The 12,143-nt window shown below is 45.7% G+C and overlaps 2 protein-coding genes across 3 annotated transcripts in view; both read left to right on the top strand.

Moving 5' to 3' along the window:
• fam13a (family with sequence similarity 13 member A) overlaps positions 1 to 12,143 on the top strand; it is a 60,404-nt gene that overhangs the window by 34,078 nt on the left and 14,183 nt on the right. For both annotated transcript variants that reach the window (XM_052083618.1, XM_052083619.1), the window contains exons 15-20: positions 716 to 932; positions 1,090 to 1,231; positions 2,035 to 2,116; positions 2,187 to 2,392; positions 2,482 to 2,565; positions 3,214 to 3,309. In XM_052083618.1, the coding sequence (XP_051939578.1) occupies positions 716 to 932; positions 1,090 to 1,231; positions 2,035 to 2,116; positions 2,187 to 2,392; positions 2,482 to 2,565; positions 3,214 to 3,309 (827 nt within the window). The remainder of the gene's footprint in view (positions 1 to 715; positions 933 to 1,089; positions 1,232 to 2,034; positions 2,117 to 2,186; positions 2,393 to 2,481; positions 2,566 to 3,213; positions 3,310 to 12,143) is intronic.
• The window catches only part of LOC127612834 (protein phosphatase 1K, mitochondrial-like), a 47,344-nt gene continuing 38,516 nt past the window's right edge, over positions 3,316 to 12,143 (top strand). Inside the window, exon 1 of the mRNA XM_052083659.1 lies at positions 3,316 to 4,185. The gene's annotated coding sequence lies outside the window, so the exon portion shown is untranslated. The remainder of the gene's footprint in view (positions 4,186 to 12,143) is intronic.

A 12,143-nucleotide genomic window follows, 5' to 3' on the forward strand; every position in this document is an offset into this window, starting at 1 on the left:
TGTTTTTTGAATGTGGGAGGAAACCGGAGTACCCGGAGAAAACCCACGGAGGCACGCAAACTCCACACAGGGTGGCCAGAGCCAAAATCGAACCCTGCACCTCCGCACTGTGAGGCGGACGTGCTAACCAGTCACCCACTGTGCCGCCGCACAATGAGGCTATGTACTGAAATATTGACGAATCTAATCGCCTGGCAATATAGCGCTCATCAGGAAATATGCTGCAACATTATCAAATGTGATAATTGTAAATGAAATGTTATTCATGCGGTACATGAATGATTTGTTTGTTGACCGAAGTGTGTGTTAAAAAAATCTGTATTACATCCATCCTATTATTTAAGAACTAAATATTTATAGTAAATTAATAAATAGTCCTGTTTTTAAAATCATTTCTCTGCACTTTAGCATCTGTGGTTAGCATACCCTTTTGGGATGTACAGTAAATACTCACACCAAAGTACAATTACATGTAATAAGTCAGCACAAAATATTATTTATACCTACACGTATAAGTTATTTTTAATGAACCATGACTCATCAGTTCAATTGCACCACACTCTTATCGCGAACCATATTCGTGAACTGTGTTCAAAATGGAAATGATAACATGTGCGAATCATGATTTATAAAACTAACTACAATTACGCTTGAATCATTTTGCATAGGTGTACTTGAGCAAGTGCCCTCTTTGTTACACGTGCGTGTCAAACAGAACCCGTGCCGGCTTACTCGTCGCTACAGCGAGAGAACCCAGACCGGGAGGAAGCCCGTCTATCGCCGGGCGTCGGCGGCCGCCTCATCCGCCAGCTGCTGGAGGAAGGCAGCGACCCCATGCCGTCCCCTCGCTTCTACGCCTACGGCCGTTGCCAGCAGTATCTGGACGACACGGAAGTGCCGCCGTCGCCGCCCAATGCCCACTCCTTCATCAGGTAAATTCCCTCCCCCAACCCCCCCACCCGGTAAAATGAAATATCTTGGCAGGCGAAGAACAACCTCCATTTGATGGGTTGTTTAACATTTTGTTTGATTTGCGTTTTGGGCAGTGTAATAATGGTGTTTTCATTGTCATGACTTAAATGTGTGTAGTCGCAGGAGGAGCTCCTCTCTGGGGTCCTGCGACGACGACAAGGAGGAGCTGACCACCGCCCAGCTCACCAAGAGGATACACGTTCTAAAGAAGAAGATCCACAGGTTCGAGGAGAGGTTTGAGGATGAGCGGAAATACCGGGTAATTGGACACGAGACCGTATCGGGGATTGTTGTTCGATGTTTTGTGAACTGGAGATGAATTGATCACTGGGCTCAAATATGATGTGTGAGGGGTGGATCTCTGAGTGAATCTTTAAACTGTGCAGAATGCTACAGTGGCTAGAACTATTTTTTAAAAACTTTAAAACATTGTAGGTTGGTTAAAGGCAGTTCAGTTGTATTTAACTTTTATGACTAATCCGGTTGAATGTGCACTTTTCTATTTTCCTACGATTAAGTGCAGCAATGACGATACAAACACTTAGAGCAACTACGCCAGTGTATTTTAATGGGGTACTTGGAGCGCTAAGTAGTTTTTGATGTGGTACTTGATTTAAAACATTTGAGAACTACCAAGCTGCGGCATAAGAAATACAGTGGGAATGAATGGGTTGTTTTGTTTTTTCACCCAGGTAGTTTAGAAAAATGCTTTTTGTGAGATGCTATTTTGATTTTATTTTAAGTAGATGGGGTTTTTTTAAATGCAAAATGCAGGCACTTAGTAAAAATAGACCTTTCTTCTTTTTTTGTGTGTTTAAAAAAAAGAGCCTCATAAAATTTATAGAGGCGGCACATGCTCTTTGTTGCTGATGATAATAGTTGTTTTTATTTTTTAAATCTGAAACTTAGAGAAAATTGGAAAAACAATTTTCGTGTTTATTTCGATAAAAATAATCACACAATTTCACACCACAATGATTTTATGATTTTTTTTGTTTGTTTGTTGGACGGGTTATTTTGACCCATGATCACATGAGGGTTTAATATGTCCTTTTTTTCCAGCCTTCCCACAGCGACAAAGCTGGAAATCCAGAGGTGCTGCGATGGATGAACGAGCTAGCCAGGTTGCGCAAAGACCTCAAAGGTAACCACCGAGAAACAGCAAGCGCCGAATGAAGGAGAAACACCAACGACCTCTGTCCTTTCTTTCCCAGAACACAAGCTGATGAAATCAGAGGAGGACCTGCCGCCGTTGACGCGGCAACGCAGCAACACGCTGCCCAAGAGTTTCGGTTCGCAGCTGGAGAAGAAACCCGCCCAGGAGAAGGTGCCCAAGCCCCCCGTGGAAAACACGCTAGAGGGCATCCTCAAGAAGTTGCAAGAGAAACGGCAGGAGGTCGACAGGCCCGAGGACATCAAGGTAAGCACCATCCTTGCGGTTGGATCGCACCGTAAAAATTGTCAGACGATAGCCATTGACGTTTAACGCAGTGTGTTCCATCCTGGCAGGATATGACCAGAGAACAGATTGGAGCTGAGAAACTGGCCCTGCAGAAAGCGCTCCTTTACTACGAGAGCATCCATGGGCGACCTGTAAGTCAACACTTTTGCATGGTGACGATACTTTTTACCTCGTCTGTTTGTCACTGCAACGGTGCCTTGCAGGGTTATAATGGTGATGGATATGTCCATTATTGCTAGTTTTTAATTTCATTTTTTACTTTTGTTGCTTACATTCGCTAAGTTTTGATTCATTTCAGGCTGGGTTTATTACTAGTCCCAGGTATTGTCCCGTTTCGACTACCTGATCAGTCGATACATATAAGTGACAATATTTGAACACAAACTTAGCTTAGCATGTTTGCGTCCTCGCCTCTCTGTGGTGCTCTATCCCAGCTGTCTTTGGGCAATAGGCTGGGGGGGCACCCTGACCCGATTGCCAGCCAATCGCAGAAAAACTAAAGTAAATAAATGAATTAAACAGGCGTTGCTTTACCTTTTACCTGATCTCCTGGCAGTCCCTTGGGTCCAGCCCCTGAAAATAAGCTTGCTTCCAATTCCCCCGTGACCCAGATTGCCAGTGGAGTGTGAACAATGACTCAAGCGGTCACGGTGATTATCTCTGGTCACTGACGCGATTGTTAAGACAGTTTCCCCGCTGATTCCGTTCGAACTCTATTGCTGAACCAAGACAGCAGCACGGCTATGATAATAAGCCTTCCCTGTTTTTCATCTTCTCAGGTGACCAAGAGTGAGAGGGAGATCATGAAGCCATTGTATGACAGGTACCGGCTGGTCAAGCAGATCCTGTCCCGAGCCTCGACCATCCCAGTCATTGTAAGTCACCGTGATATAATTCCAACCTCTTTTTTTTTTTTTTGCCCACCACCCTCGCTCGTGCTGAGAGCACATTGTCCAAACGTCTGCGGGCGCTTAATCCCGGCTCATGTTGTTGGCTTTCGTGTCAGACGAGGCCGGCTGTGGGCACACGTGTGCGGCAGGCGCTGCAAAAAAAACCCCCAAAAAAAGCCCCCAAACATTGCGCCCTTTCCTGTATTTGTTAACCGTTGTTCATTATGTAAGAAATGATCTCCGCTGAATGTCGTTACGTAACGGTCTTTCTGTAATTCCCCCCACATCACGCAAATTGGGCCCACTGTCTTTGTATTGTCCGCGATGCTTTGGTCTGTATTATTCGTGCAAGGGTATGCAAATGATGTGCACAGTTCAATCCTCCCAAAAACACTCGCAAAAATGTCGATTGGAGTCAATCCGGTGAAGAGCCTTTGTGTGCCCATCTATAAATGTTGTGGCTTTAAAACGAAAGCTGATGTCAAAGGGCAACTTTGGGCCTTGTAGCTGCAACATGTATTTTTTTTTTTTCGAGGCACTCAGCTGTTATGTGTCCAGCAAGCGTTGTATCATGATGCAAACACACGGGGAGACTCATGGTCATGTTGCTTGTGTGTCCGTTCAAATACGGAGACGCTTTTTACTCCCTAGTTTTTGTAATCTGTGGCGAAACTAATATTTCTCCCATGTCGGAGATTTGAATGAAGCCGGCACGTTTTTGTCTCTGACATCGTCCGCTCGTGGCAGCAGTTTTATGTTTTCCTGCAACTGCGAGCTGCACTTTGAAGCCACAGTTAAGACTGTGAGTGGAAGAATTCGCACTCAACACAGTAGAGATGTAAACCACAACAGTCCATAATAGTGTGTGTGTGTGTGTTCTTGTACTCACTACATTGTGAGGACCGGCGTGAGTTTTTAACCAACGGAGTGAGGACATTTTGACGAAGTGAGGACATTTTGGCCGGTCCTCACTTTGACACCCTCTAAATCAACTCCAAAGTGTCCAAAACGGGTACCCTGTGCTTTTCCCCAAAGGTCCCCAGAATGGGTCCATGTTGAGAATTTTTCGCCGGGAATTCACACCCTTTTTGCTCTCTACTGCAGCTTCTGTCGAAATTCAGTACTGCACCAACTTCACACTTTTTGCTCTCTACTGCAGCTCGTGTCAAAATTTGGTACTGCAACAATTTCACACTTTTTGCTCTCTACTTCAACTAGTGTCGAAATTTGGTACTGGACCAAAATTATAAATGACAAATCCCCTTGCTGCTCTTTGAAGAGCCACCTTGAGAAATAGTTATTTAAGATAAGATATCCTTTATTCGTCCCACAATGGGGAAATTTACAGCCTCCAGCAGCAAGAATGTATGTAGAAAGAAGAAAGGAAAAAGAGAAAAAAAAACATCTTTCAATTAAATACAATATGAACACAAATGGATAAAAATTATTATTTTGTGTTCATATTGCATTTAATTGAAAGATGTTTGTTGTTTTTTTTCTCTTTCTTCTTTCTACATACATTCTTGCTGCTGGAGGCTGTAAATTTCCCCAGTGTGGGACGAATAAAGGATATCTTATCTTATCTTAAATGGATAAATCGCAGTACTATTTACAATTTTCCTTCACATCATTTAATTATTATTATTATTATGATTGTTATTTTTTATTCATCAGCCTGACAGCAGTCGGTAGGAACGAGCGTCGGTATCTCTCCTTCTTGCAGCGCGGGTGTAACAGTCTCTGGCTGAAGGAGCTACCAAGTGCTGTCAGGGCGGGCTGGAGGGTGTGGGAGGGACTGGCCATCATAGCTTTTTTTGTTTGTTTTTCAAAGACCTTTACAAGTTATGTGAATTCAATTTTTTTGTGAGGAATGTATTTTATTGAATGTGTTTGTTCTGAGTTTGTGTTGGACTCCTATTATTTCCATGTGATTTGGTTAAATGCATCCGATTAAAATTGGAAATGCAATTAATAATAACAGTACCCAAATTAAGTAAAGCCTCAGTCCTACCCAAAATCCACCATCATTTTTGCAAAACTTTAATTGTATTCAATAGAACGCAATGAAGGGACATAGAATTTTTTTCTTGTCTACATTACATTTTACATTGTCTAGATCTAAAAGTACTGTACTTAAACAAGTAGAAAAATGTATTACATCAAAAAAGAGAGGTTCGAGGCTCGTTAAAGCCACTTTTCATCAGTTGTTTTTGTTGAGGCACAAATAAACGTTGCATTTAGCATAATTTTAAACTGTCTGACCATTACAATTGGACAAAGAAAATAGCACTTTAAAACGATCTGACATATCTCTTCAATGTGTACACATACAGTGAACAACTGTGACATCAGCTCAATGAAATGTAGAGTGAAACTGAAATGAACAGATTTAAACACTAACCTCGTGTACATAAATACAACACAAATCATCTGGTACTAAACAAAGACATAAATGCAGCTCGAAGTGTGACAAACAACGATAAACAAGGCGTTTTCGCGATTCTTTCGCATGCTAATTAGCTCGCTAGCACCGACCTAGCATCGTCGCTATGTTGTTAGCATTCATTTAGCATCATCGCTATGTCGTTAGCAGTACTGTACTCTGAGCTAGCGAGTTTCAATGACAACAATTGAAGAAAAACGATTTCCGAAACACATTTCTAAATAATTCTAAGCACAAGCAGACTTACAGCCATTGCTTTCGAAGGTGAAACGAAAGGAATATAACTCAGGAGGACCAGTTGCAACGACCACAATCGGGCTTTCTGGAACGATTAGTCTGCTACCAACACGGCGTCTGCTACCCACAATGCACCGCGATAACTAAATGAATATTCTAAACACGATTTCTATTAATGAAATGGCCCGAAACTTTTACTGTGGGCAGAACACTTACATACAGGAGTTTATGAATAAAATGTGTGCGAGAATTGAAAGCGGTTGAGAGACGGCATCGTGTTTGCACATGGTGGCCAACTCCTGCTGAGTGCATCAAGCCGAATTAATCAAATATCTTATCATAAAATAACTTATCATGGGGATTGACAATAGGATGGCACATATTTTTATTTTATTGGATGGATTCTGGAGTTGGTGTGAATTCACAAATACTGCGAGAATTCAGCTTGCAGGCATGGTTTTCCTTAGAAGAGGCTGTGAATCAGTCGCCAAATGTCCGCATGACCAATGTTCCCTCTAAATTGTGCTCGTGAGCAATTTTGCGTAGCTCTCGTGCTCCCAGCCGCACACGGTGATGCTGGCGCGCACAACGCGCAGCTGCAGGCAACATTGAAGGGGTGTTCACACGGCACACATTTGCTCCGGCCCTGCACCGATGTATTTTGTTGCGATATATTTTGCACCGCAGCAAAATGTGTGGAGCGTTCACACGAACAAAGCCGCTGAGCATGTCAGCACCGGCACAGCGTCGTGCAGCCCCACTTGCGTTCACACGGCAGTTTCTGCAGCGGAGCAAAACGACAGAAAACAAATGAGCTGTCGTGTTGTTGTTTTTTTTAAACGTATACACAACTCAAGGACTACTGGACAGGCACGTCCTTCTCCTTCTCGGTCTCCGTGCCTTCTGCTCGAGAGTGACCGCCCCCGAAAAACGCAAATCAACGATGACTTCAATGACACTCAGAAAAGCAAACACGTAATGCGCCAAACCGAAAATCAGAGAGGAAATCACAAAATAAATTATATGGGGGTGAGGGGTTGTGAGCACACAACAAAGGAACAAACTACACAAACAACTCCGAGACAGTCCAGATGTTACCAGCTAAGTCTTGTGTCGTTATTAAACAAACACATGCAGTCCGACAGAGCGTGAAAGCAACGCATTCTCGCCGTACGTAAACTCTTCACAAGCATTTGCTCTGGAGCAAATTTAACCCAGTTGCGTTCACACGTGCAAATTTACATCGGTGCTGCTGCGCAAACGAGCTTTTGCTCCGGAGCAAATTTTTAAACCACCTCCCTGTGGTGGATCAAATTTGGTCCGGTGTAAGCTGTTTTCTGGGGCTACACCGGAGCTAATTTGCACGCGTGAACGCTCTACTGGGGCAGCCCCGGTGTAGCACCGGACCAAATTTTGCCGTGTGAACACCCCTTGAGACCGCTTAATTCACGAAAACCATATGTGGACATAGTTTACGAGCCCCTTAAATGAGCCTCTTTGTTTGTTTAAACCTCTTTCACACTAAACCTCTTTCACATGCTAAAATAAAAGTAACGAATGAGGGCTGGTATATATGTAACAACTCTCTATTCAGTGGTTTGATTTTTGCTTGTTTTGTAACATATCTGCTTCATGTAACTTGTGATCTTAGGTTTTAGACAGGTGTAACGCTTGTTTGATTTTGCTCACCGTGGTCCAAGTAATACTCAGGCAGTTTGTGTGAATGCTATTACAAATGGAAAATTAGAAGAAATATTGCTCATGACCTTGCTGCATGTCCACACGAATGACTCAAACTTAAATACTGTGGAATATTGCATGTTTCAAGTATGCCGACTCTAATCAGAATTTGAAAATGCTAGCTTAAAGCTCTTCTCATGGTCTCACCACCCGTGGGAGGGGTCAAAGGGGTCGGGTGCAATGCGAGCTGGGCGGCAGCCAAAGGCGGGGACCCTGGCGGTCCGATCCTCGGCTGCAGAAGCTAGCTCTTGGGACATGGAATGTCACCTCTCTGACAGGGAAGGAGCCCGAACTGGTGTGTGAGGCAGAGAAGTTCCGACTGGATATAGTCGGACTTGCCTCCACACACAGCCTGGGTTCTGGACAGCTGAGCAACGCTGTCTTGGGTGGTGATCGAGGGGAGGTCAAGTTTGAGATAGTGAGTGATTGGAAAGAAAAGCCACCAGCTGTTATAGGTCTCAAAGGTCGCAAAGAGCCCTCATTTTGTGACTACTCTTGTTATAATGTATTTTGTTCATATACCTGTACTGTATACTGCCGTTTTTGTGTTATTTGTGTTGTTGGGGCATATATTTTTGCATTTGACTGCATGTGTTCTTACACATGTATTTTGTTAACATACTTGCATGTTCATAAAGGACGTGTACCATAGTCATGTCCCACATAAGGAAATTCTGTTATCAAGACTGATTGAGCAACGCAACCATGATTTCTACTAAAGAATACTTACTGTTGTTACTTACTGGATGCAAATCATAATGATCCAGTTGAAATGTCCAAATCAGAATGAAACAAATTGGATATGCTGGGAACACTTCTGCAATACAGTACCTAACTCATTTTTTCTTGCAAAGCGTTGTGGCTGGCTTCTGCGCAGCTCTGCTAATTGAAATGTAAACAAACTCATGTCTGGGGGGAGGGGTGCTGCAAAAACTTCGTTTTGGAGCAGGTAACAGCCGCTGCTCTTCGTGGCCAATGACTAAGTCAATTATCAAAATTGCCACAGCCTTTTTGAACTTTGAGGTCTGCTGTGAAGGCGAGCATGATAAATTTTGAGCAACATCTACATACAGTATTTGAGTAACTAGGCTCACCAATGTCACATACTCCGCGCACACACAGTATATTTAAACTGACTTACAATTTTACAATTGTTTTTAAAGCAACATAATTCCAGCTCCGGCCTCCCTGTGTGGAGTTTGCATGTTCTCCCCGGGCCTGCGTGGGTTTTCTCCGGGTGCTCCGGCTTCCTCCCACATTCCAAAAATATGCATGGCAGGCTGATTGAAGCACTAAATTGTCCCTAGGTGTGAGTGTGAGTGCGAATGGTTGTTCGTCTCTGTGTGCCCTGCGATTGGCTGGCAACCGATTCAGGGTGTCCCCCGCCTACTGCCCGGAGACAGCTGGGATAGGCTCCAGCACCCCCCGCGACCCTAGTGAGGATCAAGCGGTTAGGAAGATGAATGAATGAATTCCAAACTCTAATATGGAATTTAGATGAAACAATTATTTACTTATTGAATGCAAGTCATATTTTCCAGTTTCAATGTCCAAAGCTGAATGAAATAAATTGGATATTCTGGGGACACTTCTGCAATACAGTACCTAACTCATTTTTTTCTTGCAAAGCGTTGTGGCTGGCTTCTGCGCAGCTCTGCTAATTGAAATGTAAACAAACTCATGTCTGGGGGGAGGGGTGCTGCAAAAACGTCGTTTTGGAGCAGGTAACAGCCGCTCCTCTTCATGGCCAATGACTAAGTCAATTATCAAAATTGCCACAGCCTTTTTGAACTTTGAGGTCTGCTGTGAAGGCGAGCATGATAAATTTTGAGCAACATCTACATACAGTATTTGAGTAACGAGGATCACCAATGTCACATACTCCTAAAATAATTACAGCAAATAAAATTATATATATGTTCACAAACACAACCGCACACACAGTATATTTAAACTGACTTAAAAATTTACAATTGTTTTTAAAGCAACATAATTCCAAACTCTAATATGGAATTTAATCGTTTCTTGGTTTCTTGGAATTGGAATTCTTTACTTATTGAATGCAAGTCATATTTTCCAGTTTCAATGTCCAAAGCAGAATAAAATGAATTGGATTTTCTGGGGCCCTCCGTGAGTCGTCACCTTACCGTGGTGGAGGGGTTTGTGTGTCCCAATGATCCTAGAAGCTAAGTTGTCTGGGGCTTTATGCCCCTGGCAGGGTCACCCATGGCAAACAGGTTCTAGGTGAGGGGCCAGACAAAGCACGGCTCAAAGACCCCAATGATGAATACAATAAATGGATCTAGGTTTCCCTTGCCCGGACGCGGATCACCGGGGCCCCCCTCTGGAGCCAAGCCTGGAGGTGGGGCTCGTTGGCAGGCGCCTGGTGGCCGGGCCTACACCCATGGGGCCCGGCCGGGCACAGCCCGAAGAGGCAATGTGGGTCCCCCTTCCCATGGGCTCACCACCCATGAGAGGGGCCAAAGGGGTCGGGTGCAATGTGAGCTGGGCGGCAGCCAAAGGCGGGGACCCTGGCGGTCCGATCCTCGGCTGCAGAAGCTAGCTCTTGGGACATGGAATGTCACCTCTCTGGCAGGGAAGGAGCCCGAGCTGGTGTGTGAGGCAGAGAATTTCCGACTGGATATAGTCGGACTTGCCTCCACACACAGCCTGGGTTCTGGTACCAGTTCTCTCGAGAGGGGTTGGACTCTCTTTCACTCTGGAGTTGCTCACGGTGAGAGGCGCAGAGCAGGTGTGGGCATGCTCGTTGCCCCCCGGCTCAGTGCCTGTAAATTGGGGTTCACACCGGTGGACGAGAGGGTTGCATCCCTTCGCCTGCGGGTGGGGGGACGGGTCCTGACTGTTGTTTGTGCATATGCACCAAACAGCAGCTCAGCAACCCACCCTTTTTGGAGTCCTTGGAGGGTGTGCTGGAGAGTACTCCTGCTGGGGACTCCCTTGTTCTACTGGGGGACTTCAATGTTCACGTGGGCAATGACAGTGAGACCTGGAGGGGCGTGATTGGGAGGAACGGCCCCCCCGATCAGAACTCGAGTGGTGTTTTGTTATTGGACTTCTGTGCTCGTCACGGACTGTCCATAACGAACTCCTTGTTCAAACATAAGGGTGTCCACATGTGCACTTGGCACCAGGACACCCTAGGCCGTAGTTCCATGATCGACCTTGTGGTCGTGTCATCGGATTTGCGGCCGCATTTTCTGGACACTCGGGTGAAGAGAGGGGCGGAGCTGTCAACTGATCACCACCTGGTGGTGAGGAGGCTCCGATGGTGGGGGAAGATGCCGGTCCGTCCTGGCAGACCCAAACGTATTGTGAGGGTCTGTTGGGAGCGTCTGGCAGAATCCCCTGTCAGAAGGAGTTTCAACCCCCACCTCCGACAGAGCTTTTCCCATGTTCCGGGGGAGACGGGGGACATTGAGTCCGAGTGGACCATGTTCCGTGCCTCTATTGTTGAGGCGGCCAATCTGAATTGTGGCCGTAAGGTGGTTGGTGCCTGTCGTGGCGGCAACCCTCGTACTCGCTGGTGGACACCAGCAGTAAGGGATGCCGTCAAGCTGAAGAAGGAGTCCTATCGAGCCTTTATGGCCTGTGGGACCCCAGAGGCAGCTGACGGGTATCGACTGGCCAAGCGGAACGCAGCTTTGGTATTCGCCGAGGCAAAAACCAGAGTATGGGAAGAGTTCGGTGAGGCCATGGAAGCCGACTTCCGAACGGCTTCGAGGAAATTCTGGTCCACCATCCGACGTCTCAGGAGGGGGAAGCAGTGCACCACTAACACTGTGTACAGTGGGGATGGGGCGCTGCTGACTTCAACTCGGGACGTTGTGAACCAGTGGGCAGAATACTTCGAAGACCTCCTCAACTCCACCAACACGCCTTCCTTGGAGGAAGCAGAGCCTGGGGACTCTGAGGTGGGCTCTCCTATCTCTGTGGTTGAAGTCACCGATGTGGTTAAAAAGCTCCTCGGTGGCAAGGCCCCAGGGGTGGATGAGATCCGCCCGGAGTTCCTCAAGGCTCTGGATGTTGTGGGGCTGTCCTGGTTGACACGCCTCTGCAACATCGCGTGGTCAACAGGGAGAGTGCCTCTGGATTGGCAGACCGGGGAGTTCTGTGGGGTGTGCTTCGTGGGTATGGAGTACCGAACCCCCTGTCTCGGAGTTGTTTGTTCCTTTGTTGTTTGTTCACAACCCCCCACCCCCATAGAATTTATTTTGTGATTTCCTCTCTTGATTTTCAGTTTGGTGCATTAGTGTTTGCTTTTCTGAGTGTCATTGAAGTCATCGTTCATTTACGTTTTCTTGGGTGGTCACTCTCAAGCAGAAGGCATGGAAACCGGGAAGGAGAAGGACGTGCCGGTCTAGTCGTCGCTTGAGTTGTG

The sequence above is a fragment of the Hippocampus zosterae genome, chromosome 13 (genome assembly GCF_025434085.1).
Source record: "Hippocampus zosterae strain Florida chromosome 13, ASM2543408v3, whole genome shotgun sequence".
Classification (NCBI taxonomy): domain Eukaryota; kingdom Metazoa; phylum Chordata; class Actinopteri; order Syngnathiformes; family Syngnathidae; genus Hippocampus; species Hippocampus zosterae.